The following is a 20,930-nucleotide window of genomic DNA, read 5'->3' as shown; positions in this document are numbered from 1 at the left end:
CGGGGCTTGGCGGGCGCGGGGCGGGGCTCGGGGGGCGCAGACCCGACTGCGGCACCGTGGCGGCCGCTCCCTCCTGCCGGTCCTGCAGGTGCTGCGGGCGGCCTGGCTCTGCCGCGCCCCGCGCCCCCGGCCTTCCGCCTCGGCCCCTACCGCGGGGCCTCGCGACGCCCGTGCCGGCGATGAGCGCGAGGAGCCGCTATGAGCGCAGGTGAGCGCGCCGCCGGGGCAGACGGGACCCGGGCGCGGTCCACTTGCCTTTGAGAGACCCCCACCGCGGGAGCGGCCCCCGGACACCCCCCCGCCCTCGACAACTCCGCGCCGGGCACCCTCCCGACTCCAGATCCCAGAGAGGCCGGGAGCCCGGGGTGGCTCCTTCCTAAAGACCCGGCGGCTTAGCGCCCGGCGCCGCCGTGCAGAGGGTTAACCAGGGCGCGGGCCTCCCGGTGCGGAGACCGGCGTCAGATGGGAGAGGCGTGGAGGTCGCCGCATCCGGGCCTCCGAGCGGGTGTTCCTTTGGGCTGAATGAATGAATGGAGCTGGAGGAGCCAAGGGTTCCTCAATCTCAGGACTGGAGTGCCCTGGGGTACAAATGTCACTCCAGGCCTCCAGAGGAAGCCTCAGTGCCCTGGTCCAGGGACCACACCGTCCCTGTCACCTGTCTCAAGCCGTGTGTCTGGAGGCCACCTAATTTAAATCCCGTCTGCTGCGAAGGGGACCAGTAGACCTCCGGTGTTTAGAGAGGGCTCATTTCTCAGCCAAGGGCCACCAACAGCCGAGCATCCTCTCTGCAGCTTCAGACCCTTCAGGCCCCTCCCTTCTGTCTCCCACCTCACTTCCCCAGCCCCGACTCTAGAAAGCAGACCGGCTGAGGGACTGTGGCTCTTGGACTCCAGATCCATAGATCAGGGAGCTCCTGGCAGGTTGTCCCTGACTCAGCCTGGCCCCGGAGAGGAGCTCCTGGGCTGCAGGAGAAGCGCAGCAAGGGAGGAGGCTGCCCTGGGCCTCCGCCGGGTCATCAGCAGGAAACCGGCGCTTCCGCAGGAAACAAGAGGTTCCCAAACGGCTTTGACTCCAGTCCCTCGGCTCTGCGATACTCCTCTGCAGTGCTCTTGGCATTGCCCCGGGGCTGTGGAATCAGACTAGGTTCAAGTCTAGTCTTGACCACTCAGAGCTGTGTGACTTTGGACATGTTAATCAACCTCTCTGAGCCTCATTGAAATGGGGATCCTAATCCTTACTTTCTGAGAGGTGGCTGTGAGGGTGAACGGGAGGAATGTGTTCATTCAGACCCACTCATTTCCAGCTTCTCCCCTTTCAAGCTCTATGAGCCTGGGCAAGGGACCTTGAGGCTGTGTTCCTCAGCTTCCCCAACTGTAAAATGGGATAATAGTCCCTCCATCAGAGGGTTACCTGTGAAGATCGGCTGCTGTTATCGAGAAGAGCAATGCCGTCATTTGTGAAAGTCTTCTCATCTCAAGCAGCTACCAGTCCTGAAAGAGATCAGACACTGCCCTGACCTTCCTGTGCCATCCCTGGGGAGCCTTAGATGCGCGTAGATATAAACAAAGCCTTCTGAGTATTTTGACAGGTGTTCTGCAAAAGCAGGCCCTGAGCTTGACCTTGCTGGGAATCTAGAGTGTTCCATAGATGTCACTTCCTCCTTCAAGCTGCCTTCCTCCTTCCCCAGGTTGACTGGGAGAAGTGATGGGCGTGTGACAGACACAAAGAAATTTCCAGAGGGAACACTGGTTAGACCCTGGGGGAAGCGAGATGGTGAGGGCAGTTCCAGGTGGGCTCTAGTGGGGCCCGTCAAGAAGAGGCTGGTCCCTCAGCACCTGCCAGCTGGCCCAGGGCACAAGAGGGACTCAGTGACCCTTGCCCCGTTGCTTCCCTGCCCTGTTATGTCAGTGAGGCAGCCTTCCCTCACTCATTCGTTCGTTCAGTAGGTTCCAGGCGCTGTGAGCAGGAGTGGGTGACGCCTGGGCAGGCCTGACATGCTGCTCTCAGCGGAGGTGGGAAGTGGGCAGAGAGGACTTGGAATAATGCCCTTTCCAGTTGTGAGACAAGTTGGTGGGTACCACGCTGCAGCCTGGTCCCCAGCACGGCCGCTGGCCTGGGGGCGTGGAGGCCAGGGAATGGCTGCTGAGCGCACAGCTGTGGGTTTTCAGATGGGGCGATGGGAGCGTGGAAGGGAGCCCAAGAAATGGGTCAGGGCGGAAGCCACACCTCCTTGGCAGAGGAGCCAGTGACGCCCTCCTGCACAGGCCACGCTTCAGGAACTTGCAGGCCACGCTTCAGGAACTTCAAACATTCCCTGGGCCAGCTGCCTCAGGGTTACGATCCTGGGGAGGGGCAAGCCGGAGAGGCTGAGGCCCTTGTGAAAGAACCAGGACCACGGTTACCGATGGGAACAGCAGCGATGGCAGGCATGGAGCTGCGGTTAAGAGCAGGGACCCTACGATCACACCCCCTGGATCACATCCCACCACACGCTGGCTGTGTGCCTTTGGGCGACTTACTCCACCTCTCCGGGCCTCAGTTTCTTAATCTGTAAAATGGGGATAAAAGCAGTCCCCGCTTGACACTGGTGAGGAATGAGCGAATCCAAGCGTGTCAAACCCTTGAATGTGCCTGGCCTGTGTCAGCCCCCTTTGTGGTGGTGGTTTGGGGTTTTGTTTTTTTGACCTTGCAGCTTGCAGGGGATCTTAGTTCCCCGACCAGGGATCGAACCAGTGCCCTCTGCAGAGGAAGCACAGAGTTCTAACCCCTGGACAGCCAGGGAATTCCCCCGTAAGGTGCTTTTCCCCTTATACCCGCGGTCAGCCCTAAAGGGGAGAGACCACCCACTCTGCCCCCTTAGGAGGCAGGTCTCTAGGGCTGGCGGGGGCTCTGGTAGGAAGGCCAGCGGGGACTGTGGTCTACGAAGCGAGAACAGGAAAAGGGCTGGGCCTGTCAGGGGCCCAGGCCGGATGGGTCCTGAGCGCCTGGTGTCCTGCCCCAAGGCGAGCTGCCTGCTCCCCACCTGCAGGCACAGACGCACACAGACCCACAGCAGAGAGGAGGGCCGCACACATGCAGAGAGCAGGGGGCTCAGGCCTTTGTCGTCGCGCTGCCATCAGGACGGGCAGGGAATGACGCCCCGACAAGCCTCCCTCAGAAGCCGGGCTGGGCCGGGGCCAGAAAGCAAAAGGGACCACCCCCAGGGGTCTCTGTGAGCCGGGGGAGGCTGACCAGGCCCAGGTGATTGAGAGCTGCAGGCTTCGTGCGTGCGTGTGTGTGTGTGTGTGAGATGATTGAGAGCTGCAGGCTTCGTGCGTGTGTGTGTGTGTGTGTGTGTGAGATGATTGAGAGCTGCAGGCTTCGTGCGTGTGTGTGTGTGTGTGTGTGTGTGAGATGATTGAGAGCTGCAGGCTTCGTGCGTGTGTGTGTGTGTGTGTGTGTGTGTGAGATGATTGAGAGCTGCAGGCTTCGTGCGTGTGTGTGTGTGTGTGAGATGATTGAGAGCTGCAGGCTTCGTGTGTGTGTGTGTGTGTGTGTGAGATGATTGAGAGCTGCAGGCTTCGTGTGTGTGTGTGTGTGTGTGTGAGATGATTGAGAGCTGCAGGCTTCGTGCGTGTGTGTGTGTGTGTGTGTGTGAGATGATTGAGAGCTGCAGGCTTCGTGCGTGTGTGTGTGTGTGTGTGTGTGAGATGATTGAGAGCTGCAGGCTTCGTGCGTGTGTGTGTGTGTGTGTGAGATGATTGAGAGCTGCAGGCTTCGTGCGTGTGTGTGTGTGTGTGTGTGTGAGATGATTGAGAGCTGCAGGCTTCGTGTGTGTGTGTGTGTGTGTGTGTGTGAGATGATTGAGAGCTGCAGGCTTTGTGTTTCTGCGTGTCTTTGTGTGTGTCTGTGTGTCTCTGTGTGTCTGTGTATATCTGTGTGTGTCTGTGTGTGCGTGTGTGTGTGTGGCTCTCGCTCTCACACGTGCGCGCGCGCGCTCTCTCTCTCTCTCTCTCTCTCTCTGTCTCTCTCTCTCTCTGTCTCTCTCTCTCTCTCTCTCTCTCTCTCTGTATTCCCCAGAGACTAGGCCCTTCCTGGAGCTGGTGGCTCCTCCATAGCTTTCTGAGCCGCCCAGTGGCCGGGTGGCTTGGCCGTGGTGGAGCCTGGCTGCGTGTGGGTTTTGGGTCGTGTTGCTGAGAGAGGCTTCAGGCGGTCCAGGCGTGTGCCCTGCTCTCCGATGGTGCCCACTGGCCCCCAGAACACAGGATCTGGGCCGTGACTTCAGGGCTGCACCGTTCGCTTGGGGGCCTTCGTGACTCAGCCTCAGTTCCCCCATTCGTAAGGACAGGAAAGATAAGAGCTCCTCCTCTTGTTGCTGGGGAATGAAAGGAGCCCATTCCTGTGGCAGGTGTGAGCCACTCTTGTCACCAGGAGGTGCTTAATGGACGTTGGCGGCTCTGGCTCTGATCGTTACCATAGTAATTATGATCACCGTCCGTAGGTGGAGGCGTGGGGGCTGGGACACACAGACAAGCAGACTGGTCTGATCTGATGGGCTTTAAAATCCTACCTAACCTCTCTGAGCCTGACTTTTTTCTGTAAAAAGGTGGTAGTTACTGTGCTCACGTGGCAGGGTCACTGTGTTACCCACATAAGAAGGACCGGGAGCAGAGCCCACACGTTGTGGGTCCTTGGGAAACGCTGACCCTCCTGGCTGCCTCGGGGGTTGGAGCAGCTGCAGGAACCCGAGTGTTTGGGGCCAGAGCCCCTGAGGGACTGGGGGTTGCTACAGGATCAGCTGCCTGGGACACCTTGGGTTTGTTGGGTGGGACCTTTGGCTCAGGCCTCTGCAGGGCTCTGTCTGGGGAGGCGGGGAAGGGAGCCCAGAAACTCAGCAGGTTGCTCCCCACCTACCCGGCTTCCCACCCCCTGCAGCGAGCTCTTCCTGGGAAACTTGCAGCTGCCCAGCACCACAGCCTTCGTGCCCGCAGGTCTGGGAGGGGCTCGGGCATTGTCATGTCTTAACAGCTTCTCCGAGATGTCTGGGGACCGCAGTTGGAGAAACCCTGGGAGAGGCTGGGAGCCGTGAGTCCTACCCGCTCCAGGGCCCCAGATCGCCCCCTGTCTGCCTGCTCTGCTAGGAATGTAGCTCTACAGGAGGGGAAGCAGGAGAAAAAGAATGAGTTCTGCAGTAGAAATGCCCACCGTGCTTCCATGAGCCTCAGTTTACCCATCTTTAAAATGGGCCCCTTCCTCACAGAAGGAAGCTGCCCGCTGTTCCTCTGGGCCCTGGCACGTGGTAGCGTCTCTCCTCCAGCCCTGGGGGCTTGCTCAGCTCATTCCCGCCTCCAGCCCACCCCCAGTGATGGGGTTCTTCCTTCCTCCCCCCTCACTTCACCTCCACAGTGAGGCTGCCCTTACATTTTATTGGTCTGGATTCTCAGCGTCTCCTCACGGCCAGGCCTGTGCTGGGCAGGAAGGTTAATCAAGGATGAAGAGCCCTGTCCCTGCCCTTGGGCTGGAGACCAGGTGTAAAGTGGGGCACAGAGCTCCCAGGAAGGCAGCAGCTGGGTGTGTGGGTGCTGGCGAAGCCGGGCGGGCCCCGGGCCCCGACTCTGGGCCACAGCCAGTCAGAAATCACCAGGCGCTCAAGGAAACAAGGCGCTGTGAGCGAGAGCCAGCAGGACGTGGGAACAGGGCCAGGAGGACCCAGGAGGACCCAACTTGCCGGGTGCATTAGCTTCAGTCGTGTTTAAGGAAGGAGGCCAAGCCCTGACCACGGACGCTTCCCCTTCTGCCCACAGACAGCAGCCCGCTCGTGGGCAGCACGCCCGCCGGCTATGGGACCCTGACGATCGAGACATCTACAGATCCCCTCAGCTCCTCAGTTTCATCCGTGGTATGTGGGGGAGGGGCGGGGTGGGGAGGGTCCCGGGCGCAGTGGTTAAGAACCCGCCTGCCGACGCGGGAGACTCGGGAGGCATGGGTTCGATCTCTGGGTCGGGAAGATCCCCCAGAAAGGAACTGGCAGCCCGTCCCAGTGTTCTTGCCTGGGAAGTCCCACGGACAGAGGAGCCTGGTGGGCTGCAGTCGTGACCTGGGGGTTTCAGAGAGTCGGATGTGACTGAACACGCGTGCATGTGGACAGGGAGGGGCGGGTGAGCTCTGAGTGGGGGTGGACCAGCCCACCCAGCTGCCCTGGCCTTGTCCCGTGGTGTAGAGGCTCAGCGGTTACTGTGGCAGTCCATGGAGAGCCATCGGCTATCACGCCGTGGTCTGGATGCTGGCGGGGCTCCCTTTGCTGCTGTTCCGGTGGAAGCCCCTGTGGGGGGTGCGGCTGCGGCTCCGGCCCTGCACCCTGGCCCACGCGGAAACACTCGTCATCGAAACAAGAGACAGAGAGGTGAGCGGGTGGGGGCGGGGAGAGCCTGGAGTGGGAGGGGTGGCAGTGCATCGGGCTCAGGGGTGCAGGAGGCCTGGGTTCCCGGCCCAGCCTGGCTGCTGACATTCTGTGGGGCCTGACGGGCACGTCTCCTCCCCAGACCTCAGCCTTCCCATCTGAGCAGTGGGCAGACGGGGCGTGGCGGGTGGTTCCCGGGAGGTCCCCTGCATCCTTGATCCCTGCCTCCTCCAGCGGGGACCACCTGGCCATGGGGTGGGGCCGGGGAGGGGAAGGATCGCTTCCAGACCGAGTCCACGCCTCCGTGTTCCAGGATAGCTCGTGGCAGCTCTGTACGGTCCAAGTGCAGACGGAGGCCATTGGCGCGGACGGGTGAGGCAGCCGTGTCCCCCTTCCCAGGAGCCCTGCTCCCGCTCTCCTCCCATGAAGACGCCGACCCGGGCCTCCTGTCCCAGGGAGCGCGGTGACTGGGGACAGGCGGGTGCTGGGCCGGCCCGGGGTCCACAGTAACCCCAGCCTCTCCGCAGCCTGCAGCCACCCCCACAGATGCGGGCAGAGGACGGCCGGAGCCGGGCGGCTGTGGGGGCAGAGCCGGAGGATGCCTGGAAGGACACCGCGCAGCTCCACAGGCCCGAAGAGCGGGTACGTGGACGGCTGGGTCCGAACACGCCCTGCCCGTCCCGGGGCCGTTTCACACCCTCTGCGATTAGAGCTGGCCTCCACTGTGCTCCGGGCACCTCTGGTTCTCCTAGGAGGCCAGGATACTGGCTGATCACCTTTTTTATCTTGAATTAATTAGTTTATTTTTTATTCATTTTTTAAAATTAAGGCTGCGCTCGCCCTTAGTTGCAGCACGCAGGCTCTCTTCGTAGTTGCCTGACCAGGGATGGAATCCCACCTCCTGCGTTGAGGGCGAGGGGTCTCGGCCATTGGAGCCCCAGGGAGCCCCTGGTGGGTCACCTCTTTCATTCCCACCCCTCTCCCGGGGCCCCTGCCTGCCGCCTGCCCCCCAGGCACACGCCTCAGCCCGGGCCCCCGTCCGTCGCCCCCACGCGCACACCCTCCTGGGGCTGCCCCCCACGCGCACACCCCTCTCTGTGCCCCCTCCAGCGGAGGCTGCGCTACTATGTCTTCCGGGGCCAGCGCTACGTCTGGATGGAGACCCAGCAGGCCTTCCGCCAAGTCAGGTGGGCACCGCGGCGGCGCTGGGCCGGGCAGAGGGTGTGGCGGGGGGCAGCCCAGGGTGGACTCCGCTCTCAGCTCCGGGCCTCGGCCCCCTGTGACCCCGGGAAGGTCACGGAGCTTGTTAGGGCCTCATGGTTTCTGTTTGTAAATAAGTCGTGAAGGGGATCCTGGCCTCGAGTTCCAGAGTTTTTCTGAGGTTGTTTATTTAGGGCTGTGCTGCATCTTCGCCGCTGGGGGCGCTGTTTCTAGTTGGCGCGCACGGGCTCCTTAGGGCGGAGCCTTCTCTTACTGGGGAGCAGGGGCCTGGTTGCCCCGGGGCACGTGGGGTCTTCCCTGACCAGGGCTCGAACCTGTGCCCTCTGCGTCGACAGGAGGGCTCTCAACCGCTGGGTCACCAAGGAAGCCCCATCCTAGCGCTGTTTGGAATGTAAAGCACGCGCTTGGGTGCAAGACTTGGCCCAGCACCCGGCGGTGGTGGCAGCGCCGCTGTGAGCAGACTGCCCGCCCTGGACGCGGACCTCCTGGCACAGAGCGGGGTCTTTGTAGCTGCTCTGCCACCTATTAAGGGCTTGAGAAACATGACCTCTAACTAAACTTTATGTCTTAGTTTGAGCCCGGAGAAGCAGACCCCAAGACAGGATTCAGGTGCAGGGAAGCTGGAAGGTGACGCCAGGAGACACCGGGGTCGAGGCAGGGAGAAGGCAGCGGAGGGGCTCATCGTGGGCGCCCGGGGTGCAGGCCTTGGGGGCCCCTTTGAGCCAGTGACACACACAATCCCGGGGGTGCCCTCACCCAAGGAGCAAACCAGGGGGCCATACCGGTACTCTCTTGGCTGTTACTGGTCGCGGAGTCCGCTAACTCGGGCACGATTCCGGCCTTCCTGGGTCCTGGGCAGGGCGTGCTCACACAGCCAGGAGGAGCCCTAAAGCCACGACAGGTGGTTGGTAAAAGGCAGCGCCGCCCAGAGGTGAGCGCCCAGCGGGCGTGTGGATGCCCCAGGAGCCTCCGCTGCGAGAGGAGAATAGGAGTCACTGCAGTGTTCGTGGCTCAGTCTGTGCCAGGAGCCATCCAAACGCTGTGCAGAGCTTACCCCATTGACCCCACCCGCAGCCCTGGGAGGTGGTGCTGTCTCCGGCTCCATCCTGCATCTGAACATCTGAGGCCAGAGAGGCTAAGTGACCTATCTAAGGCGGCATCTTTTTTTAATGTAGTTGCTTTAACAAAACTTATGCCAACTTTATCTATATACATATGTATTTCAAAATCAGAGCGGCAGGCACACAACCTGTTAACGCAGGACTGGTAACGATGCTTAAAACGTTTTGCAGCGTGTTGTTTTCCACTCATTCTGGCATTGATGTCAGTAAATAAGCGCGGCACTAAACGTCACTGAACAATAGCAGCTGTTGTCCCTGCTAAGTATTCTCGTCACCTCTCATTGTTTTTCTTGGGTGACAGGGTTTGAGGCCCGATCAGAGGAACAAAAGGGGAAAGTTAGGGCTTCCGTAGTGGCTCAGACAGTAAAGAATCTGACTGCAATGCAAGACACCTGGGTTCGATCCCTGGATCGGGAAGATCCTCTGGAGGAGGGCATGGCAACCCACTCCAGTATTCTTGGACAGAGGAGCCTGGCAGACTGCCGTCCATGAGGTGGCAGAGTCGGACACGACTGAGCGACTGACACGTTCACTTCTTTCAGGCCCAGAGTTAGTGGGGGATGCGCTTTCTCCCGGGGGCTGGGGTGGCAGAGGTGGGCCGGGAGGGGGGACAGAACTCAGCCCCCGCCGCCCGCTCCAGCCCCACTCCGCTCCCACAGCTTGCTGGACCGCAGCCGCACCTGTGACGACCTCCGCCGTGCCAGCGCTGGCCTCGGCCTGCAGGACCACACTGTGAGGTAGGGGCTGCCTGAGGGCCGGGCCTCTGTAGCCTGCTGCCAGTCTCCTGCCTTCCCTGGCCTCGGTCTCCCCGGCTGTGAAGTGGGGTGCTCCATCCCTGCTGGAGGGTCCAGCTGCCACTGCCCACCCCGCACCTGACGGCTCTGTCACCCTCTTACAGGAAGGCCGTCTACGGCCCCAACGTGATCAGCGTCCCGGTCAAGTCCTATCCCCAACTGCTGGTGGACGAGGTAGGGCTGTCCCGGCCTCGCCCCAGCTCTGGCCCTGTGTGACCTGGCCTGGGAACCTGCCCTCTCCGGGCCCCTTAGCAGAAGCAGGCCCTGCCTGTCGCCCTCTTCTCCGCAGTGGAGATGACTCAGATCCCGCCCTGGTCAGCTCAGGGAGAGGGATCGGAAGTTCTGGTCCGGGCTGGGCTGAGGCCAAGATACCCCACACGGCCGGGGCTCCCGCTTCACCGAGAGCTGGGCTCCAGCGCCTGGGTCCTTGTGTGCATTGCCCACCTTCCTGCTCCAGCAGCCTCGCGGCAGGGACGCGTTTCACATGCGAGGAGCCGGAGCTTCAGAGGGGGGAAGACACGGCCAGGGTCACACGGGGACAAAGGGAAGCCAGTGCCGGACACACCGAGAGTATGAGCTGACACAGCCCTTGAGCTGGGGCGGAAGCCGCAGAGACAGAGGGGAGGCCCGGAGCGCGGCCTGGTGCGGGCCATCAGCCGCACGGGGCGTGGGGCGTCAGGCAGAGACCCCGTGGCACGGTGGAGCTGGCGGCGGCAGCCTGTGGGGCTGCCCTCACCCTCATGTGACAGGCGGACGCTGTGCGTTGGGGGAGCCTGGCCTGCAGACCTGTTTTCCCCTTAGAGCAGAGAGCGGGGCCAAGGGACTCGGGGTGGGACCGACCAGGAGACGGGCCTGGCTTCCGTCCTTGGAGCCGTCGGCCCTCCGCTCCGGGGCTGGTCCCCCCCGGGGGCCCTGGGCCCTGGGCCCTGACGCTGCCTCCCCGCCCCCCCAGGCACTGAACCCCTACTATGGGTTCCAGGCCTTCAGCATCGCGCTGTGGCTGGCCGACCACTACTACTGGTACGCCCTGTGCATCCTGCTCGTCTCTGCAGTCTCCATCTGCCTGTCTGTCTACAGGACCAGAAAGGTGGGTGGGCGGGGCGGCGGGGACGGGGTGGGCGTCCCGGGACCTCCACCCACCCGTGCCCTGCTGTCCGCCTGCCCACAGCAAAGCCAGACCCTGAGGGACATGGTCCAGCTGTCTGTACGGGTGTGCGTCTGCAGGCCCGAGGGAGGTAAGAAGTGCGGGAGGAGGGCGGCCTGGAGAGGGGAGGAGGCTGGGGGAAGGGAGAGGCTGAGGTGGGGAGGAGCCGGCGGAGGGGAGGAGCCAGTGGCCCCCGGCCCCGCCCTGGCCCCTGCTGACCCCCAGCTTGCCCGCAGAGGAGTGGGTGGACTCCAGCGAGCTGGTGCCCGGAGACTGCCTGGTGCTGCCCCAGGAGGGCGGCCTGATGCCCTGTGACGCGGCCCTGGTGGCCGGCGAGTGCGTGGTCAACGAGAGCTCCCTGACAGGTTAGCCCCTGCCCCTGGCGCTGCGCCCCCCCAACCCGCTGCCAAGCTCCTCTGCCTTTCAGAACGGTCCTAGCTGGAGCTTTCTTTCCCCTTTGCTCTCAGGTAACCGTCCTGACCTCACCCCTTCCCGCCCCACAGACCCCAGGGGAGGCCGTGTTGCTCTTCTCCAGCAGCCGGCTTGGGGCTGGAGTCAATCTCTTTGGTGGTTTGAGTTATAAAAGTAACACAGCTGGTTACAAGTAATCCCAGTGGACAGACAGCAGTGCCTTACCCCGACCCTGGCCCCCCAACTTTTCCCGGCTCCCTGGAGAGACGGTTCCTGGACTGAGACCGCCTCACTGTGCCTGGGTCTTCTGCGCGCTCTGGGCCTCAGTGTATCTCTCTGTAAAATGGGGGCAGTGACTCCTTCACACGTAGTTAGACGAGCTGAATGAGGCCCAGGACTTCCGTACCAGTTCTCTGCTTAGGGCTCGGTCTGGTCGGTGGGGGGGCTGCCTGGGCCTCACACCACGTACCCCCCAGGGGAGAGCATCCCAGTGCTGAAGACGGCCCTGCCCGAGGGCCCGGTGCCCTACCTCCCGGAGACCCACCGGCGGCACACACTTTTCTGCGGGACCCTCGTCTTGCAGGCCCGGGCCTTTGTGGGGCCCCACGTCCTGGCGGTGGTGACACAGACAGGTGTGAGGTGGAGGGCCAAACAGGGATGCCAGGGTCAGCAGCTGGAGGAGGACACAGAGGCGGGCGGGCCGGCTGGCTGCAGCGGGATGCCAGGGTCAGCAGCCGGAGGGGGACACAGAGGCGGGCGGGCCGGCTGGGCGCAGCGGGATGCCAGGGTCAGCAGCCGGAGGGGGACACAGAGGCGGGCGGGCCGGCTGGGCGCAGCGGGATGCCAGGGTCAGCAGCCGGAGGAGGACACAGAGGCGGGCGGGCGGGCTGGGCGCAGCGGGCGGGACCTTGGCGAGAAGGAAGGAGCCCCCTGAGGGAGGGCAGCCCTGTGCTCCCCAGGAGGCCCCTGCGCGTGGGAAGGGGACCAATGTCACCAGATTGGACTTCTTTTCAGCCAAAGCTGCAATCTAGATTTGAAGTAAACCACCCAGCTTGTAGCTGGTGTTACTTACTGATTCTGTGTTGAGTAAACCTGTCGGGCAGGAGCTGTGGGTCCCCAGCTGGGCGATCGCTGACCCCGGAGCTGTGGGTGGTGTGGGGGCAGGCCGCGTGACCCCTCCTGACCCCTGCTTCCCTTCCCAGGGTTCTGCACGGCCAAGGGGGGCCTGGTGAGCTCCATCCTGCACCCCCGGCCGCTCAGCTTCAAGTTCTACAAGCACAGCATGAAGTTCGTGGCCGCCCTCTCTGTCGTGGGTGAGTGGCCCCTGCACCCTGCCCTTTGGGGGCACTGAGCCCCGGCCCAGCCCCGCTGAGCCTCTCCTGTCTCCCCAGCTCTGCTCGGCACCGTCTATAGCATCATTATCCTCCTCCACAACCAGGTAAGCCTGGGGGCTGGGGGCGGTTCTGGGGGGGCCCAGGGCCCACGCCGGCTGGCCCTTGGCCCTGACAGCGCCTCCCGCCAGGTGCCCCTGGGCGAGATCGTGATCCGGGCGCTGGACGTGGTGACGGTGGCCGTGCCGCCCGCCCTGCCGGCCGCCATGACCATGTGCGCGCTCTACGCCCAGAGCCGGCTGGAGAGCCAGGGCATCTTCTGTGTCCACCCAGCGCGCATCAACCTGGCAGGCAAGCTCCGGCTGGTGTGTTTCGACAAGGTAGGGGCTGCGGGGACGCCGACATCACAGCCAGGCCCCCCCACACACACCCACACACCCCTCACCCTGCAGTGCTGACCGAGCGCCTGCTGTCCCCACTGCCAGCCCGTGGGCCCTTCTCTGAGCACCGGCAACCGCCTTGTGTCCTGGGATGGAGACACTCAGAGGTGCCCTCCACCTGTGTCGTGCTCACGGTCTGAAATGCAAAATGTGCGATATCACCTAATTTGTTTGAAGACCACTGAGGGCCTGCTGGGTACCAGTGTGCATGCTAGGTCGCTTCAGTCGTGTCCGACTCTGTGCGACCCCACGGACCGTAGCCTGCCAGGCTCCTCTGTCCGTGGGATTTTCCAGGCAAGAATACTGGAGTGGGTTACCATGCCCTCCTCCAAGGGATCTTCCCGACCCAGGGATTGAACCTGTGACTCTTCTGGCTCCTGCATTGGCAGGTGGGTTCTTTACCACTAGCGCCACCTGGGAAGCCCCTGGGTACCACAGGGGATCCGGCAGTCAGCCCCTCAGAGATGTGCCCACCACCAGGATGAGCGAACCAAGGACCATGGAGAGCTGCAGCTGGCGATGGGCTCTAGGAGGGAAGAGATGGGGTACGTGGGAGGAGGCAGCGGGGGGACGCCCTTAGAGAGAGAGGGCAGTCAAGGCTCCTTGAATCCCACATGATCTTTGAGGGGTGGCCCCCACCGCAATGAGAGTGGGGCTGGCCCAGCGGAGGGGATAAGCCGTGTGGCTCCTGGCTCCTTGGAGGAACAGACTGTGGGAAACAGTGAAGAGACGAGACCCGCAGAGCCCTGACTGATCAAAGGCTGGCGGGCCCTGGTGAGCAGGCTGGACATTATCTGCGCAGTTGTTTTTTTGGCTGCGATGAGTCCTTGTGGCTGCGTGCTCTCTCTTGTTGCAGCGAGTGGGCTGCTCTCTCACTGCGGTGCCCAGGCTTCATCGTGGGCCGTTTCCTGCCGCACCGCACGCTCCTGGGCACACTGGCTTCAGTACTTATGCCACACGAGCTTAGCGGCCCACATCATGTAGGACCTTCCCGAGCCTGGGATCCTCGCGCTGGCAGGCGGGTTCTTATCGCTGCACCCCCCAGGGAAGCCCCGGGTGTTATTTAAACTGAAAGAGTGGAGCGTGGTCAGATCGCAGAGCTCCCAGGCCCGTGAAAGGGCCAGTGTGGAACTGAGCCGCTGAAACACGGTGCGGAAAATGCGGGAATCCTTTCACCCCATTCATCCATTCATTCATTCCTTCATCTCCCTGGGAGCCCGGCACAGCCAGGCCCTCTTGGTGCCACAGTGGACAAGTGGCGGGGTAGTATCCCTGGAGGGAATGATGCCAGACAGAGAAGCCCCAGGGCTTGGTGGGGCATCCTGGCTGAGGGGCCTGCTTGATCAAAGGTCTGGAAGCACAGAGACCTCTTCTGGCTCCAGCCCTGCCTCCTGGGGCTCCCAGGGGCCCCCCTCACCGGGGACACGGGCGCCCACCGCCACAGGACCAAGCTCACCTAGGACTTGCCACTGACCCGCCCTCTTGCCCCCTTGCAGACGGGTACCCTCACTGAGGACGGCTTAGACGTGATGGGGGTGGTGCCCCTGAAGGGGCAGGAGTTCCTGCCGCTGGTCTCGGAGCCCCGCCGCCTGCCCATGGGGCCCCTGCTCCGGGCACTGGCCACCTGCCACACCCTCAGCCGGCTGCAGGACACCCCAGTGGGCGACCCCATGGACCTCAAGATGGTGGAGTCGACTGGCTGGGTGAGGAGCCCAAGCAGGTTGTCCCCCTGCCTTTGGGCACCCAGGCCAGAGGGTGAGCCCACCTCGGCTGAGCCCCCTGATCTCCATTTTTGGGACTCCCAGGGCGTCTCTCTCTTACCCACCACCAAGAACAGCAGTGGCCACGGCCTGTGCCAGCCCCATGCCAGCGCTCTGCTGCAGGGGCCTCATCTTGTAGTGGGGGCCTAAAAGCTGCCTCGCCGGGAGGAAGCGGGGAGATTTGGAGTAACGTGTCCAAGGTCACCAGCCAGCTTGTCAGTGGCAAAGCCGGGGTTTGAACTCGGGTCCTCCCCACTCCAGAGCCCACGTTTGTGACGTCTGTTCCGTCCAGCCTCCCATCAAGGAAGTCCTCCATGCTTCTAACTCGAGTCTCTCCTACTGTCTCTTTCCCGGGGCCAAGGGTTGGCTGCCCCGCCCCTTGATCCCCACATCCTCTGCCTGCCTCCCAGGTCCTGGAGGAGGGGCCAGTTACAGACTCGACATTTGGGACCCAGGTTTTGGCAGTGATGAAACCCCCGCTCCAGGAGCCCCACCTGCAGGGCATGGTGAGTCGCGGGGGCGCCCGCGGGGCATGGGGTGTCGGGAGCCCACCGGTCAGCCCTCAGCTACCCTCCGGTCCTGCAGGAGCCCCCGGCGCCCGTCAGCATCCTCGGCCGCTTCCCCTTCCTGTCGGCGCTGCAGCGCATGAGCGTGGTGGTGGCCTGGCCAGGCGCCGCCCAGCCCGAGGCCTGCGTCAAGGGCTCTCCCGAGCTGGTGGCCAGCCTCTGCGACCCCGCGACAGGTGAAGGGGGCCCCCAGGGTTCCGGTCGGAGGGCGCCCCCCCCGGCCCCGCCCCCTGACCCACCCCTCCCCCGGCAGTGCCCGTGGACTTCGCCCTGAGGCTGCAGAGCTACACGGCCGCGGGTTACCGCGTGGTGGCCCTTGCCGGCAAGCCGCTGCCCGTCACGGCCAGCCTGGAAGCCGCTCAGCAACTGCCCAGGTGGGGACCGAGCGCCCGCCTCGCGCTCGCAGAGCCAGGCCCGGTGCCCTGCGGGGGCTGGGGAGGCGCGTGGCCCACGGCCTCTGACCCGGGCCTGCCCCCCAGGGACGCTGTGGAGCAGGAGCTGAGTCTCCTGGGGCTGCTGGTCATGAGGAACCTACTGAAGCCTCAGACGCCGGGCGTCATCCAGGCTCTGCGCAAGACCCACATCCGCACCGTCATGGTGACAGGTAGGTACTGCCGGCGGGGTGGCCCCGAGAGGGCAGGGTGCCCGGCATCCGCTCTGGGGCGTCTCTGCTGGGCTCCTGCTCCCGGTCTGGTCCTCTTCAGACATTTCAAGTATCGTCAACTCTAAGCAGTAGTTGTCACCCCAGCTGACAGAGGAGGGAGGTGAGGCTGGGCAGGAGTGACAGCCTGCGGCCCACCGGCTGGGTGAGCACCCCTGAGGGCGGAGGGGCAGGTCAGCCCCGAAGGCCTGTTTCACGGAGGAAGGAAGAAAGACTCCAGCCAGGGTGACACGGAAGGACGCAGTGGGTTTGTGTCCTCCCCTGGTCCTCCCAGCCCTACACACACACACACGTATACACACCCACAAACATACACACACACACGTGTACAGACATACACACAGAGACAGAAACAGATACACAGACACACATGTACACACACACATGTACACACAGAGACACACACACACTCTCTTCCCAGCAGAGCCCCAGCATCACACGGTGCATGTGGGACTGACCCCGGGCCCCGCCTCTCCTCAGCCCACTTCTACACGTGAGCTGGCTCCCTTCCTGGCTGCGCGTTGTTTCCGGGTCTCGGGTTCAGCCTGTCGCTGGCTGCAGCGAGCAGGGCTGCTCTCTCTGCAGTGCGCGGGCTCCCGTGGCTTCTCTGAAGAGCACACGCTCTGGGTGCCCAAGCTTCAGTGGTGGCAGCGCTGGGCTCAGTGGTCGCAGCTGGCAGGCCCCAGAGCGCGGGCTTCTGTGGCCATGGCTTGTGGGCTTAGTTGCCCCATGGCGTGTGCGACCTTCCCAGACAAAGGATCAAACCCGTGACCCTGCGTTGGAGGCAGGTTCTTATCCACTGGACCACGGGGAAGCCCTCTCCTAGGACCTTTGACACAGTCTTATAGATGAGGAGACCCAGGTTCAGAGACCTTGGTGCCCTGCCTGAGCTCGCTCAGCCGATCGTAGTGGACGGAGTCCGTCCAGCCTCAGTTTTCCCAGCTATACACGTTAGGGTTAGGATGGCCCCCCAACGGCGGCCGGACCCTGACCCTGCCCCGCACCCCCAGGGGACAACCTGCAGACGGCGGTCACCGTGGCCCAGGGCTGTGGCATGGTGGGCCCCCGGGAACGCCTGGTTATCGTCCACGCCGTGCCCCCAGAGCAGGGCCAGCGTGCCTCCCTTCAGCTCCAGCCAGTGGAGTCCTTCGCAGCCACGAACGGGGCCCAGGTGAGGCTGACCCCGAGTTCCAGCCACAGCCCCCCACGCCGCCACCCCCATGTCACCTGCCCCAGCCCTAGCTCTCAAGAGGAGCAGGGGGCGCTGAGCTGACCTTCCCGGGCCCCCAGGGTCCTGACCTGGCTGCCAGCTGCACCATGGAGCCAGACCCCCGGTCCAGCCACCTGGCCCTCAGCGGGTCCAGCTTCAGTGTCCTTGTGAAGCACTTCCCCAAGCTGCTGCCCAAGGTAGGCCCCCGGGGTCCCCCGGTCAGCCCACCCCCGCCGTGCTCCGCTGCCTCCTCGGGGCCGCCTCAGCCCCTCCCTCCTCCCCGTGCCCCCAGGTGTTGGTCCAGGGCACCATCTTTGCCCGCATGGCGCCTGAGCAGAAGACAGAGCTGGTGTGTGAGCTGCAGAAGCTCCAGTGAGTGCCTGCGGGTAGGCCGAAGGGGGCGGCTGGCCCACGTGTCCCTGCTCCCACCCTGGGCGTTAGGGAGCCCTCAGCTCGGAGAACTCCGCGGGCACCCCTGGGTCTGTCCTGCTAACAGGCACCCCAGCCCTTGGTATCTGCAGGGGACTGATTCTGAGAGTCCCTGCAGATACCGAAAGCCACAGGTGCTCAAGACCCGTATGTAAAGTGGCCAAGTGCTGTCCACCCTCCGTGTGCGTGGATTCAGGCCCCGCGGCCGTAACCGCACCTGTTCACTGAGCACACAGCGCGCCGTTTCCCGAGCATTTCCCAGGCACCCTGCGAGCAGGGGGTGCAGCCAGCCCCCTCTCTGCCTGCAAACTCCCGGGGTGGGGGGTGGTGTCCCAGCCACAGAGGCCCCTGTGGGCCCAGAGCCGGCGGGTGAGTCGGGCCGCCCACCCTCCCGTCCCCACCAGGTACTGTGTGGGCATGTGTGGGGACGGCGCCAATGACTGCGGGGCCCTGAAGGCGGCGGATGTGGGCATCTCACTCTCCCAGGCCGAGGCCTCAGTGGTCTCCCCCTTCACCTCCAGCGTGGCCAGCATCGAGTGTGTGCCCATGGTCATCAGGTAAGGCAGGCCGAGCGCCGGCGGGGGCTGGGAGGGGCTGGGCGGGGCCTGGACCCCGCACACCCATGCTCGCTCCCCAGGGAAGGCCGTTGTTCCCTGGACACGTCGTTCAGCGTCTTCAAGTACATGGCCCTGTACAGCCTGACCCAGTTCATCTCTGTGCTGATCCTCTACACGGTGAGCGTCTCCTGGGCCCTCAGCCGAGGGGCGAGGAGTCAGCAGGTTCTGGTAGTCGGCATGGCTGCAGATCCTGCTCCAGCCGCGTGGCGTGGGCACTGTGGGTCTCAGCAGTGAGGATTGTCTGAGATGGTGAAAGCGCTGAGCCCCTGGTGCACAGTAGGTCCTCAGAAACCAGAGTAGCTGTCCTGGGCTCGTGTTTTCCCCCCATCCCCTGGGAGACCGAGACAGAGCTCAGGCTGGGGTGAAGGAGGCGGTGGCCTCTCTCCCACGGAGCAACCTTTCCCCACGTGCCCTGACCCAGACCTCAGTTGTGCCCCCTGCATCCTGCCAGCGGGCATCACCCCCTCTCTGCTGGGAGCACACGCTGAACACCCCCTGGAAGCAGGTGACGCCGCGGGCGGCGGAGGCCTTGCGCTGGCTTCTGCCCTGTGTCCACCCGCAGCCTGGGGAGGGCGGAGGGCAGGAGCTGTGAGTCCTCTAGGACTGCCTTCAGGCTGGGCGCTCCCATCAGAATGAGGCCACCCAGGTCAGCGGGCATGCCTTCCCCAGACCCGTGAGGGGCTGCAGAGAGGCAGGGCAGTGTCCACTCCATCAGACCAGCAGTTCCCAGAGCCGCGAGGGGCTGCGGAGAGGCGGGGCACCAGGACACCTCCCGCAGCAGGGCTTTTCAGGGCAGGGCGGGTCCTCCTGGCAGACTGGAAGCTGTCCTGCCCCCTCTCCGCCGGCAGGTCAACACCAACCTGGGCGACCTGCAGTTCCTGGCTGTGGACCTGGTCATCACCGCCACGGTGGCCGTGCTCATGAGCCGCACGGGGCCGGCACGGGTGCTGGGGCGGGCGCGGCCGCCCGGGTCCCTGCTGAGCGGGCCGGTGCTCGGCAGCCTGCTGCTGCAGGTGGCCCTGGTGGCCGGCGTGCAGCTGGGGGGCTACTTCATGATGGTGGCCCAGCCCTGGTGAGTAGCGGGAGCCGGTCCGCATCCCCCCATGTCCCGTCCCCTCCCCTGGTTCCCTGACCCTGGGCCCTGTGCCCCCAGGTTCGTGCCTCTGAACAGGACCGTGCCCGCACCGGACAACCTGCCCAACTACGAGAACACGGTGGTCTTCTCCCTGTCCAGCTTCCAGTACCTCATCCTGGCGGCCGCTGTGTCCAAGGGAGCGCCCTTCCGCCGGCCTCTGTACAGCAATGGTGATGCGCTGGGGGGATGCGCTGGGCGGGGCGCGCTGGGGGGATGCGCTGGGCGGGACGCGCTGGGGGGATGCGCTGGGCGGGACGCGCTGGGGGGATGCGCTGGGCGGGGCGCACGGGACGGCCGGCTGGGGGGCTGGTGCCCTCAGGGCCCCTTTACCTGACGCGCTCCCCCCCCACCAGTGCCCTTCCTGGTGGCCCTGGTGCTCTTGGGCTCCGTTCTGGTGGGCCTCGTCCTGGCCCCCGGGCCCCTGCAGGGGCCACTGACGCTGAAGAGCATCACCAGCACCCCGTTCAAGCTGCTGCTGCTGGGCTTGGTTGCCTTCAACGTCGTGGCGGCCTTCATGCTGGAGGTGGGGCCCGGCCCGGGCTGGGGCTGGGGGGGCTCTGGGGGGCCTCGGCCTCAGCTGCTCCCGCATCGCCCTGTCCCTGCAGAGCCTGCTGGACCAGTACCTCCCGGGTTGCCTGCGGCAGCTCCGGCCCAAACGGGCCTCCAAGAAGCGCTTCAAGCAGCTGGAACGGGAGCTGGCGGAGCAGCCGTGGCCGCCGCCCCCCGGGCCCGTGAGGTAGCGCCCCCTGCCGGGCCCGTGAAGTAGCGCCGCCAGCCGGGCCGTGAGGCAGCACCCCCTGCCGGGCCCGTGAGATAGCGCCCCCTGGCCGCCACGTGAGGTAGCGCCGCCAGCCGGGCCGTGAGGTGCCGGCCCTGTGAGGCAGCGCCCCCTGCTGGCCCCATCAGGTAGCGCCGCCCGCCGGCCCGCGCCCTGCACACTGGACCTGCTGCCTCTGAGCCTCCGCTGGACCCCAGACCCCCTCCGCCATTCCCCCCGAGGCCTCACCTTCCCGCCTCCCCCCAGGGAGACGCTAGCCATCCACATCCCCCACTCCGGACATTCCATGTAGATGACAGCCACCGCCCCAGGCAGAGCTGCTGTCAATGTAGCAAATAAAGTCCTCCAGTTGTCCCGGCCGTGCCTGTCTCCTGCCTGACACCACAGACCTGGGTCCCCCCGCGTGTGTGTGCTCCTGGCATCCCCTGAATTTTTCAGATCACGGTGGACCGTGCCCCTTCTGAGCTTCCGGGTCCTCTGACAGTCTGACAGTAATATTTCTAGGTCACGTGCGTGCCCAGTGCTCTGTTCAGCGTTTCTATGTATCGTCATTTAACCCTTACGGCTGGGGAGCACCGTTCCCCCCCTTCCTTCGGGTTTTAGTTTTGGTCATGCCACGCAGTTTGCAGGATTTTAGCTTCCCAAACAGGGATCAAACCCCGCGCCCACAGCAGTGAAAATACCAAGTCTTAATCGCTGGACCACCAGGGAACTCCCGGTCCCCCTTTTACAGACACGGAACCTGAGGCTTAAAGGCCGTGCAGCAGGTAGAGCCGGGACCAGGTCGCTTTGACCCCAGAGTTCACGCTGTTAACCTTCCTACTCTCCTGTGGAGGCAAGAGAGAACAGGGTGTCTCAGACGAGTGCCAGCACCTACGAGGCGTTAACTGGGGCAGCTCCCTGCTTTCCCAGCCGCAGCATCCTGGGCTGTGT

General features: G+C 64.1%; 1 protein-coding gene and 1 long non-coding RNA gene across 9 annotated transcripts; one reads left to right on the top strand and one right to left on the bottom strand.

The window, feature by feature from the left end:
* The first annotated feature begins 22 nt into the window (after positions 1–22).
* Positions 23–20,356, top strand: ATP13A2 (ATPase cation transporting 13A2). Of its 8 annotated transcripts, none has more exons than XR_015136225.1 (29): positions 23–208; positions 5,784–5,878; positions 6,200–6,382; positions 6,693–6,751; positions 6,907–7,021; positions 7,490–7,566; positions 9,381–9,458; positions 9,620–9,689; positions 10,468–10,602; positions 10,684–10,750; positions 10,896–11,024; positions 11,547–11,702; positions 12,273–12,383; positions 12,462–12,508; positions 12,593–12,781; positions 14,338–14,544; positions 15,012–15,107; positions 15,187–15,343; positions 15,421–15,541; positions 15,647–15,771; positions 16,839–16,999; positions 17,119–17,235; positions 17,331–17,424; positions 17,872–18,024; positions 18,105–18,201; positions 18,933–19,156; positions 19,238–19,389; positions 19,573–19,742; positions 19,825–20,356. XR_015136225.1 is itself a non-coding variant. In XM_086324650.1 (29 exons), exons 1-29 carry the CDS (start codon positions 199–201, stop codon positions 19,983–19,985), a joined length of 3,504 nt encoding a protein of 1,167 aa, XP_086180776.1. In that variant the 5' UTR covers positions 23–198; the 3' UTR covers positions 19,986–20,356. The 8 variants fall into 8 exon arrangements, 7 of the variants coding, with proteins under 7 accessions (XP_086180776.1, XP_086180784.1, XP_086180755.1 ...); XM_086324650.1 differs by having other exon boundaries at positions 10,495–10,602; positions 17,331–17,410; positions 19,238–19,378; XM_086324658.1 differs by having other exon boundaries at positions 10,495–10,602; positions 17,331–17,410.
* On the bottom strand, positions 7,738–8,492 carry LOC147377227 (uncharacterized). Its single transcript, XR_015136353.1, has 2 exons — positions 8,383–8,492; positions 7,738–7,980 (listed from the first exon to the last, which is right to left on the bottom strand). It is a non-coding gene; the product is annotated as an uncharacterized LOC147377227 (long non-coding RNA).
* Positions 20,357–20,930: the final 574 nt, after the last annotated feature.

Source organism: Bos grunniens, chromosome 2 (assembly GCF_055505025.1).
Source record: "Bos grunniens cultivar Pamir isolate PY7600 chromosome 2, Bosgru_T2T1.0, whole genome shotgun sequence".
Lineage (NCBI taxonomy): Eukaryota > Metazoa > Chordata > Mammalia > Artiodactyla > Bovidae > Bos > Bos grunniens.
Note: the sequence above shows the minus strand (reverse complement) of the source record. Positions and strands in the feature narration are given on the sequence as shown.